Source organism: Pseudorca crassidens, chromosome 20 (genome assembly GCF_039906515.1).
Source record: "Pseudorca crassidens isolate mPseCra1 chromosome 20, mPseCra1.hap1, whole genome shotgun sequence".
NCBI lineage: Eukaryota > Metazoa > Chordata > Mammalia > Artiodactyla > Delphinidae > Pseudorca > Pseudorca crassidens.
In genome coordinates, this window is record NC_090315.1 from 13,872,094 (window position 1) to 13,893,542 (window position 21,449).

General features: G+C 55.0%; 2 protein-coding genes across 2 annotated transcripts; one reads left to right on the forward strand and one right to left on the reverse strand.

The window, feature by feature from the left end:
* The first annotated feature begins 2,445 nt into the window (after positions 1 to 2,445).
* On the forward strand, positions 2,446 to 4,720 carry TTC9B (tetratricopeptide repeat domain 9B). The gene is made up of 3 exons (XM_067718719.1): positions 2,446 to 2,885; positions 3,453 to 3,635; positions 4,510 to 4,720. The coding sequence occupies exons 1-3, from the start codon at positions 2,465 to 2,467 to the stop codon at positions 4,617 to 4,619; spliced, it is 714 nt and encodes a 237-aa protein (XP_067574820.1). The 5' UTR covers positions 2,446 to 2,464; the 3' UTR covers positions 4,620 to 4,720.
* A 295-nt stretch (positions 4,721 to 5,015) lies between these two features.
* Positions 5,016 to 21,391, reverse strand: MAP3K10 (mitogen-activated protein kinase kinase kinase 10). Its single transcript, XM_067718057.1, has 10 exons — positions 20,272 to 21,391; positions 15,935 to 16,115; positions 12,912 to 13,060; positions 12,258 to 12,433; positions 11,166 to 11,412; positions 9,535 to 9,651; positions 7,535 to 7,712; positions 7,323 to 7,435; positions 6,268 to 6,948; positions 5,016 to 5,490 (listed from the first exon to the last, which is right to left on the reverse strand). Exons 1-10 carry the CDS (start codon positions 20,951 to 20,953, stop codon positions 5,168 to 5,170), a joined length of 2,847 nt encoding a protein of 948 aa, XP_067574158.1. The 5' UTR covers positions 20,954 to 21,391; the 3' UTR covers positions 5,016 to 5,167.
* Between the last annotated feature and the right edge of the window lie 58 nt (positions 21,392 to 21,449).

A 21,449-nucleotide genomic window follows, 5' to 3' on the forward strand; every position in this document is an offset into this window, starting at 1 on the left:
GCGCTCTCTATCCTCAGTGGTCGAATTCTGGCCCCCTGTCGCTTTTGATTGGTCACTTCCCGGGCTTCTCACCCATCTGATTGGATGTTCTCACCAAGTCCCTTAATGGCTGCTGGGAGACGCGATGAGAATTCTGGACTCCGCCGCCAGGGGGCAGTGGCGGGCTTCCGCAAGCACCGCTGAGCGGGACAAAACGGGGATCCCTAACGCAAATGCTTGCGGGAGTTAGGGATGCTGAGAGGAAAATCGCAATGCAAGCGAAGGAAACTCGGTCTTCGGGTTGGGGAGAAGCTAGGAGCAATGGCGACTGTGAGAAACTGAGAATGCCTGTCCTAGTCATGAGGAATGCTAGCTACCTTGATGTTGCCAGATTTTCAGATTTTGTTCACGAAGGAAGCTGAAAATCTGTGATTCCATAAATATCTCTGCTCTTCTAATGCTGGCAACTAATTCAATATTTTTAACGGTTGCACAAATCTAACACATTACATATACTGGCCTGTGAGGGTCATCAGTTTGTGATAGTATGGGCCTTTGATGGCAAGAGTTTGTTAAATGGGATGTGATTTACTTAACCTCTGAAGTGCCACAGTGTCGTTAGGTATAATATACCGACCTCTTGGTGGTGTGATGAGGACGTGAGTTAACATAAACCTAAAGCTTTAGGACCGTGTCTGACACTTAGTAGGTGTTGCGAATGTGCTAGCATTGCATCCTAGCAGGGTTGTGAGGTACAGTTGTCCCCTGTTTCTACCGAGCCCCTAGCACCTAGCCATTTGGTAGGTGTTCAGAAAATAATTGTTATGAATCAGTGGGTTTCCAAGTTTTTAATTAAAACAAAAACATGCCCGAGGTGCAGAAAGGTGACCAATGCTGTTCTGGAATCCAATCTCGGGAATATTAGACTCTTAACCAAGCCTGGGTTTGGAGGTGCAGAGAGGAGGAAGTTTTCACCACTGAGGTGTTCAAGTTTGGAGGATTGGGGATCAGGGAGAGACTCAGCAAAGTACAATAAAATATAGAAGCAGATACTGCAGTTGGGATGAAAGGTGTCATGTTCAGGTTTGGGCCTGTTGGGTGGGAACTGCCATGGGACCTCCGGGGGAAGGATGTGCAGTGGGAGGGGGAGGGGACAGTGGAAATGCAGGCTTGGTGCTTGGGAATGAGACTCCAGCTAGGGTCTTGGGTGTGTGTGTGTGGGGGGGGTAATGGTGCTAATACATAGTTACTCATTTATTCAACAACTATATGTGGATGCCGACTCAGCGTCAGGCACTTACGACCACATATCTCAGTCTCATGGACGATAAGAAACACTGGCTGTTATTTGCCCATTACTGTACCAGGCCCTGTGCTTTACCTGCATAATATAATTCAGTTCCTACAGCTACTCTGAAGTAAGCTCACTTGTTACCTCCCTGTTACACAGAAGGAAGGTGGAGGAAGACCAAGGAGCTTGGCCAAGGTCCCACCACTGAGTAAGCAGCTAAGGAGTGTTGAAGGACAATCATTCACCCTCAGTTTTTCTCTCGAAAGCCTCTCATGTATTTCCTTCTCTACACTCTTTTATTATTGTGTTCCTCACTCTGGGCTGTCACTTGACTGCTTTCCCACTGGTTTTCCTACCCAGACAGTGAGCTCGATAAGGGCAAGAAGCAGATCTCTCTTGTTCATCGAGTTCTCCCCTCTTCCAGGAAGCCTTCACTCACCACCTCAGCCTATGCTGGGTACCTCCTCTGGGCCGTCAGAGCCTGTTGTGCTTCCCGCATCCCAGCCCCGACCCCCGTGCCTGTACTTCCCAGGCTAGCCCACTCTGGGCTGCCACTGTCTGGTCATTGGTCTGTCTCCCCCACTTCCCTAGGGACCCAGTGAGGGTAGAATCCGAGGCTCTCTCAGTCCCTGCTATGTCCCAGCATCACCCAGCCCCAGAGTTGGGCACAGAAAGATATCAGTGAATATTTGTTTGTTGCATAGATAAATGAATGGGTTCCAAAGTTGCTATCATAGTCCCATGTTACTGATGAGGATACAGAGTTCCAGGTAATTCAGGTGATTTATCTAAGTCATACAACTAGTGAGAAAATAAGCAGGTATTTGAATCTGGGCAGCTTGCATCCATAGCCTGTGTTCTTATCCAATATGCCAAATGCCTAGCGGTCTGAAAACCATCCTTCCACGAGGTTGTTATCTTCCTGCTCTTTCTCCCAGACTTGTTCTTTCCTTCTAGAAAGGTTTAGGAGCTTTGGGCATGGGAGAGGAGAGCAAGCAGGAGGATTGGGAGGGTAAGGGGAGTGCGAAGAAGGGATTTGAAGGAGACAGTGGGGAAGTCTTGAGGGGTTTCTCTAGACCCATAGGGGGCAGCCGGAGTCGGCTACCGGAGGTGCGGGGGCGGAGAAAGAATGGGGACCAGCCCCGCGGGGGGGCGATGCGGTAGCTGCAGCGGCGGCCGCAGGAGTTTCCCACAATGCAGCGCGGCGCGCTGTCCCCGGTGCTGATGCTCAGCGCTGCCCCGGAGCCTCCGCCGTGCCCGCCTCCCGCCCTTTCCCCGCCGGGCCCCAGCCCCCGCCATGGGTCGGCTCGGTCCAGTCCTGCCCCAGAGCCGTCGGGGGGCCTGGGTGCGGCTCTCGACAGCAGCCTGCGGGCCGCCGTGGCGTTTAAGGCGGAGGGTCAGCGCTGCTACCGAGAGAAGAAGTTCCGGGAAGCCATCGGCAAGTATCATCGGGCACTGCTGCAACTGAAGGCGGCGCAGGGGGCCCGCCCTGGAGGCCTGCCCGCTCCCGCCCCCGCCCCCGGGCCCGCCACCAGCCAAGGGCCAGCCCGCCTCAGCGAGGAGCAGCGGCGCCTGGTGGAGAACACGGAGGTGGAATGTTATGACTCTCTCACTGGTACGGGGCCGTCGGGGAGCGCAGAGGGTGCATATGTGAGAGGGGTGGGACGTGAGAGGCACTAGTCAAGCCTTGGGGGGGGGCGGCTGGAGGCTTCAAGGGGCTAGGGCTGGGGTCTGTGGCGGGAGACCTCAGAACTTGATCAGGAAGAGGGGTTGGGAGTCTAGGGGACCACAGGGAATGGAAGGAGCTGGGATGCAGGAAATGGGCTTTGGGCTGCGACCTGCGAACCTCAGGTGAGAAAAACCTACCTTGGATGAGCCATTCAAGGACCCGTCCCTCACCTCTGAGATCACCCTTAGTACTCTCCCCTACAGACACCTCCCAGCTAAGCACCTGTGAGCCCCTGTCTGTGTTTTTCGCGCCTTCTAGCGGCGGTGCAGATTGATTCTGTCTTGATTGGTCAGAAGCTTGGCGGCCCCCGGTGGCCTAAGCAATTCCTTAGGCCGGGTTCAGCCGTGGGAAAGGGAAGGGGTCCTCCGCAGCCTGAAGGCCAGGCTCCTCGCGGTCAGGTGAGGCCTGGGGTGTCGACAGGCTCTGCGAGTGTCGGTCGTGGTGCCCCTGCAGCCTGCCTGCTGCAGTCGGAGCTGGTGAACTACGAGCGGGTGCGCGAGTACTGTCTCAAGGTGCTGGAGAAGCAGCAGGGCAACTTCAAGGCGACCTACCGCGCCGGCATTGCCTTCTACCACCTGGGCGACTATGCACGTGCTTTGCGCTACCTGCAGGAGGCCCGCAGCCGCGAACCCACAGGTGAGGGGGCGGGGAGGGAGCAGGGAAAGGGGCTAGAGAGGAGGAAACAAGGGCAGGAGGATCAGGGCAGAGCTGCTTCAATGAATGCTGTACCCCTCACCCCACGTCCGGCCTCCACCCATCTACTCCTTGCACACCCACTCCTCCACTCACCTGCCATTCGTTCGCGCCCACTCACCCCTCGTTCCTCTGGCGTTCACCCAACCACCTCTCATCTGTTTCGTCCTGAGCCCGTCCTGCTGCTTCCCATTTACCTACTCAGCCACTTCCCTGGCCACTCACAACCCCCTCCCCCATCGCCATTTTCCCCTCCCCCTGAATTAATTCATCTGCTCACTAACCTGTTCACACACTCACCTATTCTTTCACCTGTTTCCCGGCAGTGCCAGGAGGTTGGCAGGGGGCGGGGTTGGCAGAGCTGGAGGCTTGTTCCTTGCCCTGTGGGAGGTCATAGGGTGTGTGTGCGGTGGGGTGGCGGCAGACACAATACTCAGTTCTGTCTTAGGAGCCACTGCAGAGGGAGCACAGCAGGTGCATGACACAGGGTGTGGGAGCAGGGGCAAGATGAGTTTTCCTGTTAGCAGTTTGGAGGGAACAGGCTTCTTACAGTTATCACTGGAGGGTAAGAAGTGTGACAGGAGTCTCTGAGAAGAGGCATTCCTGGCAGAGGGCACAGCAGATGCAGAAGTGTGGACGTGTGACACGCCCTGCTCTGCTTGCTCGGTTGGGGCTTTGGGAGAAGGGCTCTGGCTCTACCAGCCGTGGCGGGGTGGGCCGCCGAAGGCCGGGGACCATGAAGTGTGAGCCGAGGTGGTGCAGATGTCACCTGCTGCCCCGGGACATGCAGATAATGCCCTGCCCACCTCCCCTGCAGACACCAACGTCCTGCGCTACATCCAGCTGACTCAGCTGAAGATGAACCGTTGCAGCCTCCAGCGGGAAGACAGTGGGGCTGGGGCCGCGTCCCGGGGTGTCACTGGCTGAGGCCAACTTGGGGGGACCGTCCCTACCCCCACTGCCCCCCACCTCACCATGTAACTTCCCCTGACTCATGTGTTTGCTGGTAAAGCACTTGTCGCTGGTGACCATAACCTCTCCGTGTGGTGTTCTTGCGGGGTCCCGGGTGGGGACATGGGCCTGGACCTCGGAGATCCAGCGAGGCCTGGGAGCATGGGGGGGGCGGGTGTCCCACTGGGCACGATCTAGGATCAGGGCCCGGCACAGGGAAGGACACACAGCCAAGCGTGGTAGGGGGCAGGGGTTACCTTTAATGTTGCATTTTGTGCCGAATCCCCCATGATGCCCTGTCCCTGAGTATCCCTGCCCACCCTCCCCCCCACCGCAGGGCAGGCACAGGGCCCCCCCACCCCCGGGTACAAAGGAATAAATTAATTGCCCTCCCTCCCCCCCTTCCCCAATAAATAGAGTGAGTATCCTGCCCAGGGCCTCCCCTGCCTTGTGGCACGGTGGGCTGGGGCGGGGCCTGGGGCGCTACATTCATGGCTGCCCAGGCGGGCGGTGGCGGGCAGGCCTCAGAAGGAGCCGTGGGCCCCACACAGGGGCACTGTGCTGTCCTGGCTCTGCCCCTCCATGTCCATGTCAAGCAGCGTGGGCTGCATGCTGGGGGGCCCGGGGCTCTCCGGAGTGTCCGGCCTGCTGGGAGGAGAGATGCTGAGTGTCTGGCCAAAGGAGACCAGTTTCCAGGGGTCCAGGCGGGGACGGCTGGCAGCTGGCCGGGGTCGTGGGGCGAAGGTCAGGGTGGTGGGACGGCCAGGGAACTCGGGGGGCCGACGGCGGGTGGGGAACAGGCCCTGGGGGTCGGGCAGGCGGGGGAAGTCCAGAGGATCTCGAGGGCCTGGTAAGAGAGGATCAGATGAGGTGAGTGGCGTGGGCCACAGGGTGGTGTTTAAAAGCCAGGAGCGTTTGCATGAAATTGGAATTTGACTTCTCTTGAAAAATCTGCTGATTTTGTTGGGCCCACTTTCCAGCAGGGTTTGGACCTTTACCTAGCCACCCCCCCCGCAACTGCTCAATCATCTGGGTGCAACTCTGGGCACAGTCCTTTATCTTTCAGAGCCCATTTCCTTGCTGCTACTCTAGACAAAGCCCTCATCCCTTGCACCTCTCTGACACTGGGCCAGGTTCACAAAGACCCACAGACTCCTCAGGCATGTTGCTGTCTGTGAATGGGGATGACAGCACCTTGCTCCATATGTGAGGATTAAATAAAATGGTAACAGTAATTGTAGAACAACTAGCACAGTGCCTGATAGGAAGCCCTTAGCTCCTATCCGTTCTAATCATTGTGAGTTAGTAAACTATACAGAACAGGGCATAGCACATGGGTATTAGCTCTAGTAATTGTTGTTGCCATTAATGTCACCCGCCTGGCCCCTGTAGGCATTAAGAGTTTGCCAGCCCTACTGCACCCTGCGTCTCAATTACCCAGGGACTCACAATGCCTCACAAAGCAGTGGGGGCCATGGGGACACAGGCCCCCCCTCCCCTTGCTAAGCAGGGGAGGATGCCTTAGCATCCAGGGGGTCGTCGCTGGGCTGGGACACAGGGCTTTGGCGGGGGGCACGGGAGATGGGCCTTTTTCTGCGCCGTGGGCGCGTGGAGCCTCACTCACCAAGGCCAGGGCCGGTGGGCTCGGGCGCCCCCCGCTGCCCCAGCGCCCCGTCTGACGGCGTCCTCCGGTGCCCGCGGCTCACAGCGCGCGCGGCCGTGACGTGGGTGGGTGTGAGTGACTGGCGGGGGTCCTTCTTGAAGCTCTCCAGCTCCAGGTCCACCAGGGGGTTGGTGCTGGGCGCGGGTGCGGGTGGGGAGGGCGGCGGGGAGGGCGCGGCCGGCGCGGCCTCGTCGCTGTCGGAGCGCAGCAGCGAACGCGTGGAGTTGCAGTCGGACACCGACGACAGCGACACGAGGGTGGCCGAGGGCGCCAGGCCCGGGCCGGGGGCCGCGTCATCGCGGCGGCTCGGGGAGCGCCCGGGTGGGCTGAGGCCCCGCGGGAAGCGGCCGCCGCGGGGGAAGAAGAGGCCATCGAGCCAGCTCCGCGGCTCCTCGCCGTTGACCGAGCGCACCTCGGCCACGTCGGCGCCCAGGCCCACGGCGCCCAGCAGCGTGGCGCAGCCCAGCAGCGCGAGCTCGCAGCGCCGCCGGGAGCCGTGCCCGGGCCGGGCAGGCGGCGTTGGCTCCCACGGCGCCCGCGCCCCGGGGGAGGGCTGGCTGGGCAGCGGCACCGTGAGGTAGGACGGGGTGGTGTAGGGCGAGGGGGGCACGCTGCTGCCTCCGTCCGCCTCCGCGAACTCCTCTGCAACCGGGAGAGGGCCGTCACTGGACTCGACTCACTTAACTCTAGGCGCTTGGCCCCTCGGCCCACCCCCCTCGGATCTGGAGGCAAGGGGTTGCCCCAATGAAATGACCCCTCCAACAAGAGCACCAAGGCCCACTAAGCGGGGTTCTCGACTATTTCTCCCCTCAAACCCCCTCCTCCGGGGAACGATCCCCACACCCCAGGGACCGGCTGCTCCCATTCCAGGTATGTGTCCTACCCTCTGGCCCAGTGAAATCCGGCTCCCTCCTTGCAGCCCTGGGGAATGGTCACCCCTTGGTCTTGGGTTACGGTCCCCTTTGCCAGGGAATATTCCTTCCCCCTCCCTTTTAAAGGCACCCTCACCCTCTTACCCATCTCATTGAGGCTAGCAAAGCCTGGGGTGATGGGAGTGTGTTTGGGGGATTTGCCCAGGTTGGGGGCACTTGATGACCACTGTTTGCTTCCTTCTCCCAGGGCCTTCAGCCTGCAGGGGTCACCAAAGATGGGGGGTTATAGGCCTCCTGGCTGCCAAGGGCCTGGGGAAGAGGCACAGGGTGTGGGATGGGCTCCATGTAGCCAATACCTCTCCTCTCCTCCAGCCCGCTCCTTCTGCAGCGTGGAGCTGGGCCCCCAGGTCCGGCCCTTCTTCTTGCCCCCAACCAGTTCTTCCTTCTTTGGGGGTCCACTGTTGCGGCCCCATGTCCCACTGCCACCACTGCTGCTGCCACTGCTGCTACCTCCACCACCATCCACAGGAGTCACTGGGCCGAGAGAAGCCACTTGGTTAGTGGGTCTTAGTCTGTCCCCGCTGAGCTCCCAGCCTTACTCTTCTCCCCTTGGTCCTACCCTCCACCTGGAAGCCCAGGGGAGCTTGGACTCCAACTCCAATCGTGACCCTCCCCTGCTCTACATCCTTCCATAGCTCCCCACTGCTGTCAGGACGACGTCCAGCTTCCTCAGTTTCATCACCCGTCACTTCTCACAGCCTATACCTTTCAGCCATCCATTCATTCCCAAAGGTTTACTAGCACGTGCTATGTGCCAAGCCCGTGGCAGGTCCTGAGAAGACAGCAGTGGTCAAAGCAGACAAAAGTCCCTGCCCTGGGGACTTCCCTGGTAGTCCAGTGGCTAAGACTCTGCACTCCCACTGCAGGGGGCCCGGGTTCAATCCCTTGTCAGGGAACTAGAGCCCACATGCTGCAACTAAAGATCCCACACGGGGCAACGAAGATCCTGCAAACCACAACTAAGACCTGGTGCAGTCAAATAAATAAATAAATAGTAAAAAAAAAAAAAAAAGTCCCTGCCCTGAGGAGTTTGCGTTTTAGTGGGTGAAGACAGACGATCAACAAGAGTCACACTAGGTACATCACCTGGGTAGGGGGCTAGGAGGTGATAAGCGCTGTGGGAAATACAAAGCAGGTAAGGGGTTTGGGGAGTGAGGGAAGGTCTCATGTGTGAGGAGGAGAAATACGAGCAAAGACTTGAAGGAGGTGAGGGAGCGAGTCAGGCTGATACAAGGGAGAGGAGCCTTTCAGGCAGAGGGAACAGCAGAGGCTGAGGCCCTGTGGAGTGTTCTGGAGCAGACTTGTTCCCTGCAGCGTCAGTTGCTCTCTCTCCTCTGTTCCTATCACATGTTGAACGTACCCCGATGCTAGTCCTGACTCACTGTTTGGTCATTATTTGTCTTTGCCTCCCCCCAGGAGAATGACCTCTGGGGCCTGGTACAAAGCAGGTGCCCAAACAGAAGTGTGTGTAGGGGGTGGTGTGTGGGGCGAGGCCAGGGGTGAATGATGGGGCAGAACAGACTGGGGAGCCGGCCGGGTACCCTTCAACTCATCAGCAAACCCTGACAGCTGTACCTCTGCCATGTAGCTGACTCACCCTCTCCCCTCTTCAAGGCCCCCGCCCTGGCCCAGCCCCCTCGTCTCACCTGTCTCCCACCTTGACTCCTGCTGTCCTCCAATCCCTACTCCTCACGGTGGCCAGAGGGAAAAGGTTAACTTTACCACATCAGTGCCTTGCTCACAGCCCTCCAGAGACTCCCCCGTCTCATTTAAAATAAAATCCAGATTCCTTATCCCAGCTCTTAAGGCCCAGTGTGATCCTCCCCTGCTGAACCCTTGACCATAAGCCTAGTGCTGTCTCTCCCATTCATCCTACTCCAGCCAAGTTGGCCTTCCCAGCTGATAAACACACCATGCTTGTTCCTGCCTCTGGGCCTTCGTCTTTGCTGTTCCCTCTGCCAGAGATGCTGTTCCTTCAGATCTCTGCATGTGTCACTCCTCCTTACCATTGCAGGTCCCTGCTCAAACCTCAGCTTCTCTGACAGGCCTTCCTTGTGATTTCAACACAGCAACTCTTCTGTTTTATCCCCTTCCCTGATTTCCTTTATAGCGCTTATCACTACAGGAAATTATCCTGCTCACCAGCTTGTTTACTTGTTGTCTGTTTCCCCTCATGAGAATGAGGGAGGGGACCCTGCCCACCTGGTCCCCTGGTGTTGCTCTGGCCTGGTACAAGGTATGTGCTCAGAGAAGTCTGTTCACTGACTGACTGGTCAGGGCCTTGGGAGATACTCACGGCGAATGGCCCTCAGCCGGGGGATGATGCTGGGGCTTGCGGGTGGGCTGACCCCATCGGATCCTTTCCGTTTGTCCAGGGTTGGAGAGGCCTGGACTGTGATCTTATGTTCAAAGCCTGCGAAAAGAAAGACTTCCCTAAGCACACGGTTCCATGGGTAGCCAAAGAGCGGTTCCCTTTGTAGAAGGATAGAAGGAATGCTACCATTTTGTATTCCTTCATGCGGTGGTTCTCAAAGTGTGTTCCCAGACCAGCAGCATCAACGTCAAGTGGAAACCTCTTGGAAATGCAGATTCTTGGGCCCTCCCTTAATCAGGAACTGTGGGGGGGAGGTGCAGCAATCTAGCTGCGGTGTAAAGGCCCCCCCGTTACCTCTGATGCACACTCGGGTCTGAGAGCTGCTGCCCTGAGGATCTAGGCCTGAGTGTCCAATACGGTGGTCATTAGCCACACACGGCAAGTGAGCGCTTGAAATGTGCTTGTGCAGCTGAGGAACTGGAGAGTTCTACCTTTATGTCATTGTAAGTAATTCAAGTTTACCTTTCAAAACAGACCCTCAGTTCAGTCATCGGAAACATTTAGGCATGTTTGGAACAACTTTGGTATGTGGATCTGCCTTTTCAACTGTACATTTTATGAAATCTAAATACAGCTCAAGATTTTTTGATGAAAATTTAGAGCCCAGATTGAGATGCACTGTAAATATAAAATACACCCTGGATTTCAAAGATTTAGTGTGAAAAAAAGAAGCTAAAATATCTCATTAACAACTTTTCTCGTACTGACTACATGTGAAACTACAACATTTTGGGTATATTTGGCTAAACAAAATATACTAAAGTTAATTTCACCTGTTTTTTCCCCTTTTTCATATGGCTACTAGAAAACGTAAAATTACACATGTGGCTTGCATTGTACTTCTGTTGGCTGGTGCTATTCTAGGCACTGCTTTAGGGCTTGTAACATCTCTTGTAACAAAGAGAGAAAAATCAGTATGATGTGCCTTCTGATGTTACCTAGGAAGCAATGTTTAAAAAAAAAAAAATCAAACCTGAACTTGAAACTGATTAAGCCCTGAGATCCAACTATTAGGTTGAGCCATGTGAAACTTCTGTTTCCGTAGGTCAAGAATGGCTGAATGTCAGCAGTTTCACATGGTTTAACCTAATACCAGTTTATAGGAAATTCGGGGGACAGAGCGACATGTTAAAAGATACCAGGGAGATGCAAGCAGCAAAATCAGACTGTGGGAAATGCTACAGGATAAATGATGCAGTTCCTCAACCAATTATTGGCAAGGAGGAAAAAAAGGTATCAAACAAATATTAAAAGATATTAAACAAATTGCTGGGAGATAAAACTATAAGGAAAAGTAAGGAAGTGATTGCCCTAAAAGTCAAGACAGGGGTTACTCTTAGGGAGTGGCAGGGGGACGTGTTTGGACAGGGCGTGTGGAGGCATATGGGGTGGCTGTAGGTTCTCCCTGCTTTCATGGGAGAGATTCTACTAATGTGTGATATATTTAGCAATAAAAAAGTTTAAAAATAAATAAATAAAAGGAAGAGATAAGCCCCGGGTCAGGGATACTCTCAGAGGCCTCTCGGGGATGCTCAGGGGACGTGGGCGGGTACCGGAGGGCAGGCTGATGTGGCTGCTGCCTTCTCGCAGCTTGAGCAGGCGGCTGCGCTTGAAGTTGCCCCTGCGTCTGCGGACCCTGGGCTTCTCCTGGCTCAGCTGGCACATGAGCAGGTGCAGCTCCCGCTCCACGATGTCCATCTCGCGCTCGGCCAGCTCCTGCTCGCGCCGCCGCAGCTGCTCTTCCTGGAACCGCTGCTCCTGCGCCGCCCGCAGCAGCTCCTCCTCGCGGCTACGGAGCTCCTGGAGAGGAGATGAGGGGCTTGGGGCTAGGAGCTTAGCTACTCTGCCCCTGGGGATGGCTCCAGGGCTGCTGGGTCTGGTTGGTGTCCTGCTCAGGGCTGTCCTGCTGTGGGGCAAACGGGGGGCACAATCCAGCTTACACTTCACTAGCCAGGCTGGGTGCCAGGGCAGGGGACTGTCTTAGCTCAAAGAAAGGGGTGGCTTTTCTTTTTTCCTTCCTCTTTGATTTTTAATTTTTTAAGTCTTCAATTTGGAAAACATCCACAAAAGGAGAGAAAAGTGTGCCCCATGTACCCATTATCCAACTTCAATAATTTTCTATACTTTGCAAATCTTTTTCATGTATCACCTTCCTTCTCTCCTCTCTCCCCATTTTTGCTGTAGGATTTTAAAGCCAGTCCCAGACCTCATGCAGTGTCACTTGTAAGTACTTCAGTGCACGGTGCCTTTTTTTTTTTTTTTTTTTGCGGCATGCGGGCCTCTCACTGTTGTGGTCTCTCTCGTTGCGGAGCACAGGCTCCAGACACGCAGGCTCAGTGGCCATGGCTCACGGGCCCAGCCGCTCCGCGGCATGTGGGATCTTCCCAGACTGGGGCACGAACCTGTGTCCCCTGCGTCGGCAGGCGGACTCTCAACCACTGCGCCACCAGGGAAGCCCCTGAGGGTGCCTTTTTTTAATCAACCTTCCAACAGGAGGCTGTCTTTTCTTAATATGCAAGAAAGGCTCCCTTGGCCCTGCATGGACCCAAAGACCCCTGGGCTCAGGGGAAGGGACTCTGCCCCATCCAAGGCATCAGAACTCAGGGATCTTGCTCCATCCCTCCCACCTTGCCTCCTGCCTTCACCTTCTCCTTGGTCCGGAGGTCATCGAACATGTGTTGAATCTCCAGCTTCCAGTCTTCCTGCAGTGAGTGGAAAGACTCCAGCGGCATCTGGAACAGGGCTGACTGTTCGATGACTTCAAGTTGCTTCAAGATGCTGCCAAAATCTGGCCGCCCGTGGGGGTCTGGGTCCCAGCATTCTGGGGTGGCGGTGGAGAGGACAGCAGTGGGAGTGGAAATGTCAGTGGCCATGCTCTGGGGCATCGGCCTGCTCAGTGGAGGCAGGACTTTAAGGGGCTGTGGACAAACAGCTCCCATGGAGCCGAGGGGAAGGAATTCAAAGCCAAATTCCTGGCAGTGTTTCACTTGGTGAAACTCTGGGGACAGAAACTCAGGGACCTGTTCCCTGACTGGTGGTAGAATCGAGGATCAGGGAGGAATCCCAGGGCCAGTGAGTCCTAACAGGTTGCCCTCAAGAGCTGTGGGCCCAGCCAGAACACAGGTCTGGAGGCCACGGAGCCAACTGTGGGGGAGACTGTTCATGGTCCCATGGTTCCAGCCCCTTGTCCCTCACTCCTGGGCCCAAAGGTATGGATGGGTGTGAAAGAGTGAGGTCTGGGCCTGAGGGCCCCTGCCACCCCTAGCTGAGCCTACCCTCTCCACGGGGCCCTGGCTCACCCTCCAGTAGGCGGGCAAAGGGCTCGGGGCATGTGGAGGGAATGGGCAGAGTCAGCTTGTTCATAGCCACACCATATGCCACGGCCAAGGCGTCGATTTCACGGTAGGGGACCTCACCCGTCAGCAGCTCCCAGAGCAGTACTCCGAAGCTGCAGGTGGGGGAGAGGGAGGGGTGATGCCATAGCCCACCCTAATCCCCACCTACACCCCAGCCCTGCCTCCAGTCCCATGGTGGGCCTCCCTCCCCCCAGCAGCCAGCCCTGGCAATGAGGCTGCAAGAACCTGATTTGACCTCTATCGGCCTGATCTGGTGGGGTTGGTTCTCTGATGTCTCTCCTTTGCCCTGCCTCTCTTCTGCCTGAAAACCTTCAGTGGGTTCCCCATGCCCACTGAGCAAACCCACCCTTCTTAGCTCTGATCTTGATGACCCCTGCAGCCTCGCCTCTAAACACTCTCAGCCCCGTACCACCCCCAGCTTCATCTTGCAGCCATGCTAAACAGTTGAACAAACGCTGTTCTTCCTAACCTCTGGCCTTTGCACATGCTGTTCCCTTGGTCGAGAACACCCTTTCCTTTGCCTAACGGTCCTTTAAGTCACAACTCAGGTGCCCCCTCTACCTGGAAGCCTTCCTTGATTCCACAGCCTCCAAAGCAGGGTTGGAAGCCCCTTCACTATGTTTCCATAGAACCCTCTGCACTTACCTCTAAAAACAAGTTAACACTATTTAATATTTATAAAGCACTTACTCCAGGCCAGCACTGCTCGAGGCCTCACAACAGTCCTGTAAGGCAGAAGGCACTGGAATGACCCTCATTTTATCCAATGAGCAGGTGCAGGCAGAGAGAGGTTAAGCTGTTTGCTTAAAGTCACACTGCTCATAAGTGATGGAGCCACACTGAGACTTAGGTCTGTCTGACGCCCACGACAGCGTCCTTAATGGCTACGTAATTCCAGAGCATGCATCACTGTGCTACGATCACCTACGTGTCCATCTTCTCCAGTAAACTGTTCTCCTTCTGGATCCTGATCCCTGTTTCATGCAGTGCCCAACACGTAGTAGATCCCCGTGCTCCCCCGTTCCATGCATTCATTCAACATACACTTATTAAATGTCTGCTGTGTGCCAGGCATTGTTCCAGGTACTGGAATAAGTTAGACACCACCCCTGCCCTCATGCAGCTGACAGCGTCCCCTCCTCTCAGTGACAGCACTGGTAAATCTGAGCTGGGCAAATGCTGCCTGAAATAATTTTCCATCCTCCTTTGCATCTAAGTGTGCCCATATGGCAACGGTTCTGGCCAGTGGGATATAGAAGAGTGTGTAGTGTGCAACTAACTTCCAGGAAGTGTCCTTAAAGGGAAGGGGTCCCCTTTCCTCTTTTCTCCTTCCTCCTGGTTGGAATATAGACATAAAATCTGGAGCTCAAGCAGCCATTCTGGACCATGAAGTGGACTTGGGAATGGAGGCTACACAAGGTGGAGAAAAGTAACAGTGGCTTGTAACTGGAGGGGGCCAGACCCTCCCCTCACAGCCTCTCCCACGTCTCTGGAAACCTGTGGGGATGTTTTGATTGTCACAGTGACTGGGGAGTGCTACTGACATTTGGTGGCTGGGAATCATGGATACTTAACATCCTGAAAGGTACAGGACAGTACCACACAAGGAAGAATTATCCTGCCCAGTGTCAATGACACCACAGTAAAAAACCCTAATTTAGGACTCAATCCCTAATGCTGGGGGTACTAGATCGTGTAAAAGCCATGGGCTTTTACATGACAGCAAAAACATCAGTCTTGTTTTTATTTTGGGTTTTCTGTTCCTTGCCACTGAAATATGGCTCCTATAAATGTTTGGGACCATAAATGAATGCCTTATGTGAAGCAAGACTAAACTTCCCCCCAAAGGGCTGCGCTGCTCTAGTTGAGAATTCCTGTCCTATTTGTTTGCCCCAATACCATGACTTTGCAGCTTGGTCCACCTGGAGCCTCAGCCGGGGAATGATCTTGGTTTGGCTGCCCACCGCAAGGAGAAGGTTAAGTTTCTGCTGTCACCAGGTCTCGCAGGCAATGAACAGCCTCCTCATTGGCCTCCTGCCCCAACTCCTGTCCCCTACAATCCATCAGGCGAGGGAGCCTTTGCGATGTTAAATCAGATCGTGTCGTTCACAAAGGCCTCTAATGGCTTTCCAGTGCACTTAGAATCAACCTGGATCTACTCCCTCACCTGCAAGGCCCTCCGGCTCTCCCTCCCCCATCATTTCCTACTACTTTCCTCCTTGCCTGCTCTGCTCCAGCCACATGTTCCTTTCTGGAACACACCATGCTCGTTCTCACCTCAGTTCCTCCTTTGTGGAAGCTGTTTCCTCTTCCTGGAAAGCCTCTTCTCCTAAACTTTGCACGATCGGCTCCTTGTCATTCAGAACTCAGCTCAAGTACCACTTCTCAGAAAAGCCTTTCCCAAAGTCACCTCCAGCCCTCAGAGTGCCTTTCAATCAACCTCCTAGCTCGTAACACTGTCTAGTACTTTTCTGGTGGATTAACTTACTACCTTTTAAAAATTATTTTTATAATTTCAACTTAAAAACAGGCTTTTTTAGCTTCTGAGGTATGTATTATTCCCGTGGGCAGGAAATGGGTCTGTTTTTATATACTGCTGTATCCCTAGCTCCCAGTGCAGTTGGATGGATGAATGAATGAATGAATGGTTACCTTCAAAGGTCTCAATTTCCTGTTTGATGAGCGGGGGCAGAGTAATGGATGGTGTTTGAGGGGTCTTTGGTGCTGACCACCTATCTTTATACTCCTGGAATTTTCAAACGTAATCCAAGTCCTCCTCAGCTGCCACTTCTGCTGGCAGAGCAGCCGCCTGCTTTTGTGCTTGTCTGATGGTCTGACCTTGCTGGCGGGCCCCTTTGCCAGACTCGGATCCCCGCTGCAGTGGCAGACCGTCCCTCCCACTCTGCCGTTTCCCCCTTCCTCCCTCCTCCCTTCCCAGGAGGCCTCCCCTGTCCCACCGTCAGCACCTCCAGACGTCACTGCTTTTGGAGAACAGGGAGAGACGGATAACCTCCGGAGCCATCCAGGCGTAAGTCCCCGCAGCGCTCATTTTGGTGGTCTTGTGCCACTCACGGGCGAGGCCGAAGTCTGTGATTTTGAGCACCGTATCTGCGAGGTTGTGGTTCTCGATGGCCTCCAGAATAAGGACTGTGGGTAGGAAGAAAGGTGGGTCACCCCAGACCTGCTGGCTGCAGCCCCGTGTGTCCTGCCCCCGCCTCAACTGGAATCTCCTACTTGTTGTCTCCCTGTCACCTGGGGTCGCCCCCCTCTGCAGCAGCTCCTTTCCTGGCCTCGAAGACCATGAACGCTTTCCTGATGGTCTAATCCCTGCCTCAGGCTCCCATGAGGCGTTGGGGAGCTTCTCCTGAGTTCACTGGCCTCCTGACTCCAACTTGGGCTCAGGGGAGCTCAGTGAAATGTCGATCGCCGTGGCCTTGGTTCTCCTTGGTCCAGGCCTTGAATTCCCAACCACCGCAGAAGTGACAACTACAAACCATAAGCAGAAGGGGATGGTTTTCCTTTCTTTTTTATCACCTGCTGTGGGTAGCTGCATTCATGGCCCCAATTCTGCTCCTTTCTGTGTCACACTCTTTGTATCTCCACATCCTTTACTCTGGGTTGGCCGTATGACTTGCTTTGTCTGATAAAATGAGGCAGAAGGGACAGAATGCTAGTTCCAAGCCCAGGCCTCTCATGTCTGCTTGCCCTCTTGCCCTTCTGCCATCACTATGAGAACATGCCTCGGCTAGCCTGCTGGTCCAAGGAACATGAGAGGTACTCGGAGCAAAGCCTTTCCAGCTGAGCCCTGCCTAAATCAGTTTACCCTCCATCAGGCCTGCAAATGTATAAGCAGTAATAAAGGACACTGAGTTTTAAGACACCAAGTTCAGGGAGGGTGGGAGGGTTGTTACACAGCATTATTATGACAAAAATCTGACTGATATATCCCTCAAGCATACTGAATGGTTCCAACTTACTTGCTGTCTAGGGTTATTACTAACAACAATAACAACCATGGCTAGTGTTTATTAGGAGCCTATTATATGACAGGCACTGTGCTAAGCCCTTTATACAAATTAACTAGCAAGCAACCCACTTTATTGACTAGCAAACTGAGGCTCAGAGAGATGAAGTCACTTGGCCGAGATCACACAGCTAGAAAATGGTGGGGGGAGTTCGCGGGTGGCCTAGCGGTTAGGATTCCGGGCTTTCACTGTTGTGGGCCGGGTTCAATCCCGGGTTGGGGAACTGAGATCGCGCAAGGCGCACAGTGTGGCTAAAAAAAAGAGAAAATGGTGGGGCAAAGACCCAAACTAGATCTGTCATCAGAGTCCAATCTCTTAACTGCCGTGATATTCTGCTACCTTCTGTCACAGAAGGTAGTGTACAGTAGTATCCTGCCTGGGTTTGAATCCCAGCTCTGCCACTTATTCGTTGCATAATCTTATTTACTTTATTTTTAACACTATGATTTCTCCTCTGTTAAATGGAGATGATAATGGCATTGACCTTCTAGGGTTGTAGTAAAGAATTATTTCCTGAAGCAATAGTAGGCCCTCTAAAAGCATCAGCTCTCTTTATTAGTGTGTGATGTTGCCATAACTGTTCCTTATGTCTCCACCTTTATCTTTGGCCATTCCTGGCTACTTCTCCAATCATCATAACAATGAGGCAATTCTGCTGTCATACCTATTTGGCAGATGAAGAGACTAAGTTTTAGAGAGCTCAGACCACTGCCCAAGGTAACACTGTTGGTAATCTTGTCCCTGCTTTAAAACCCAACTCAAATGTCACCTCCTCCTGGAAGCCTCTCGAGACTCTCTAGCATGTGACTCTACCTCCCAGAAGTTCTCCCTTCTCGAGTCACCAACTTTCCTGTTTGTGGAGTGACCCTGTGACAGAGGGAACACCCCATGGTCTTACACTTTATTTCTGCATCTCCCAGGCTGGGCCTAAATCAATTCACTTTAAAAAGTATTTATCTGATTATGCTACCCCTGCTTAAGGCCCTCTAATGGCTTCTACTACATTGAATAAAATATCCAAAGCACTCACAGTGGCCCCCAAGGTTAATGGGATCTGGCCCATCTACTTTTATGACCTCACTTCCTTCCACCTCTGCCTCCCTCCTGCTCTTCCGACCTCTTCGGTCTCCTTGCTGTTTCTGCAACAAGGCAGCTTCATCCCCACCTCAGGACCTTTGCCATGCCTAGATCTTTGTAAAGCTGGGTCCTCTGGGTTCAGGTCTCTGCTCAAGTGTTGCCTTCCTGGAGCTCTGATCTAAAGAGCTCCCTCTGCCTCATCCTTAATCCGCTTTGTTTCCTTCAGAGTCCTTGAAACTCTCTGAAATTTTGTTATCTATTTAAATATCAACCATCTATTTTTGTTCACTAGACTATAACTTCTATGGGGGGGGTCTTGCCTCATTCACATCTGTCTTGTCTTGTTCACATCTGTAATCCCACAGCCCAGGATAGTGCCTAGTACACTTAATTCTGCTTCAGAATTATTAGTTGAATAAAACAATGAATGAATGGCATCAGATGAGGATCTCCTCAGGGGAGGCTGAATGGGGGAAGCTGTACTGTGGAGGCCCTGTTTCCTCTGTCTCAGGCATGGAGCAGTTCCATTGCCCAAGCAGGAAGCCCTGGCCTAAGAGCCCCACCGACCCTTTGTCCAAGTGGCATTGGCTACAGAAAAACTTGGGGGCGTGGGAGCATGTCCTGATACCCCACCTGCAGGCTGTGAATCAGCAGGGGTGAGGCAGGGCTGAGAAGGGACCCCAGCCTTCAAGAGGAGTGTGTTGGCAGTCCTGCCTCCATTTACCCAGCATTTCAGGAGTCAGAGCACCAGCATCAATGGAGATGGGGACCATCAGTCTGTCTTGCTCAATTCTCTGGGGCTGGTGCAGGGCTTGGCGCACCCCGGGCACTTGGTAGCTATCTATCTGTTGAGTGTATGAATGCCAGGCCTGTCAGGTAAGGAAGACTCTGTCCCTCTATTCTAGGGGCTTGCAGTTGGTGGTGGTGAGGCCTAGCAACGAACATGAAACAGGGGGATGGGGGACAAACAAACTTCAAGATGTAGAACTGACAGGAGTCAGAAATAGATGAGATGTGAGGGCTGAGGACAAAGAGAAAACCCTCACATATCACGTGAGGGCAGGGAACACGCTGGCGCCACTCACTACTGATCTCTCTTGCTTAGTATATGATTTGGCCCAGTAAATACCAAACGAAAGAATAAATTGAACAAATAAATGCAGAAATGAAAGGGAGTGACATGAGGCAGAGGAAGGACGGGACAGCCAGGAAGGTAGGATTTTTTTCCCTGCTGTATCGTAAGGGTCAGGACAGGGCCTAATACACAACAGGTGCTCGGGAAATATCCGGGAAATGAATGAATATCTGGGGAATGACTGTGAGTGCTGTAAGGGCAGAAACCACGGCTGTTTTGGTCCCTGCTGGGCTTCTACTTGATAGGTGCTCAATTAATATTTGACATCATGAGAAGCTCCTTGAACTAGATGTAGGTTCTGGGGAACCTTGCCTTCCATCTGGCCCCAGACCTCATTCAACCAACCAATCAACTTCTGAAAGTCTATGACAGGCCAGACAGCTTGGATGTTTTTACATAAGCCGCATCCCTTTTCCTCCTCCCTCATCCTTCCCAGTGTGTCTTGGCTAGCTGGGGCAGAGGCCTAGGAGGACACCAGGAAGTGGTTCTCAACTGAGGGCTAGTCTGCCCTCCAGAGGACATTCGGCAATGTCTGGAGACATTTTTGGTTGTCATGACTGGGGGATGGGGGGTGGAGAATGCTAATGGCATCTAGTGGGTAGAGGCCAAGGATGCTACTAAGTAACCTACATCACACAGGACAGCCCCCTGCAATCATCTGGCCCCAAATGTCAATGGCGCTGCGACTGAGCAACCCCGACTCCAGGCCAGGTTCCATCTGTCTCTGCCTGGTGGACTCTGGCAGCGTGGCTGGACAGTGCGTGCCATGAGGGCAGGCACTGTACCTGTCCTGTTTACAGCAGGGAGCACAGGGCCTGTCACACTGTTCATTTATACATGTTTATTGGGCTACTGTGACTGTAGCCTAGGAGGCAGGTATTCCTTCAACCTTTCTGGGCCTCCTTTTCCTCTCTTAATGGGGCAAGGACTGCCTCACCTGGCCCTGAAGGTATACTGCTGCCCCTTCTTGCCCCAGGCAGTGTCTTCTGGCGTCCCCATCCCGCCACCTAGGCTTGTCCTCACAAGGTTCTACGGAAGCAAGTTTTTTGGGGAGGACACCACTTACTGTTGATGGACTTGAGGTCCCGGTGGATGATGGGCACAGGGGCATCATTGTGTAGGTAGTTCATGCCCCGGGCCACCTGCACAGCCCAGTTGACCAGCACGTGAGGGGGCACCCTGCGCCCTGCCAGCACCCTGCTCAGTGCGCCCCCTCTGGCATACTCCATCACCAGGCAGAGGTGTGGGGGGCTGAGGCAGGCGCCCCTGAGGGCAATGATGTTGGGGTGCTGCAGGGCTCCGAAGAGCCGGGCCTCCTGGCGCACCTGCTCTGCTGTCACTGCTGGGTCCCGTTCAGGGTCCAGCCGGGCGGCCTTGACCGCCACCTCCTCGCCATGCCACAGGGCCCGATAGACCTTGCCAAAGCCCCCTACACCGATGATCTCCTCCAGCTGCAGCTCGTGGAAGGGGATCTCCTGGGGCAGCTGGAGGTCCGCGGGCGCGGCGGGGGTGCCAGGGGCCACGTAGTTGCTGGGGAAGACGCCCACACGGCCGCTGGGTAGCCGCCCGGTCCACCAGCCCTCGTCGCCCGACACGGCACAGTCCTGGGAAAGCACCTGGACGCGGTCACCCCTCCGCAGGGTCAGCTCCTCCTCGCCCGCCGCCTCGTAGTCGAACACTGCGGTCCAGACGGGCCCCGCGGGGGTCGTGCCCCACTCCTTGGCCGCCCCCAACTCCTCCTCCTCCATGGGGGTGGGGCCAGGGGCTGCGGGAGGCCGCTTCACACAGGCTGCCCGCGGGATGCAGAGGGCGGGCCCCGGCGGCCAGGATGGGGGGCAGTCCCTGCGGGTTCTAGGGGGCTCCTGGGGGCCATGGCTGGGGGGCCCTCCGCAGGAGCAAGAAAAAGCCTCTTTAAAAGGGCAGGGTTGTCCCCTCTGATTCAGCTGTCCAGGCAGGGTGGGGTGGGGGAAGGGCGGCGGGTTCACCTCTCCCCCCTAAACGTCAGGGCGCTAAGAAGGCCTGGCCGCGCGGCTGCCGAATTCCTGCCGGGGTCCGCCGGTGGGGGACGAGGGTGAGGGAAGCAGGCAGCCCCCTTCCCCGCGCCTCTCACCCCGCGCAGCTCCACCGGCGGCCCCCGGCTCCGCATCCCGGGCCACGATCGCCGGGCGGGCGGGGCTGGCGGAGCCCCCCCCCCCCAGGACGGGGTGGCGCGCCCCTCGGCCTCCTCACGCTCGGGTCGGCCGG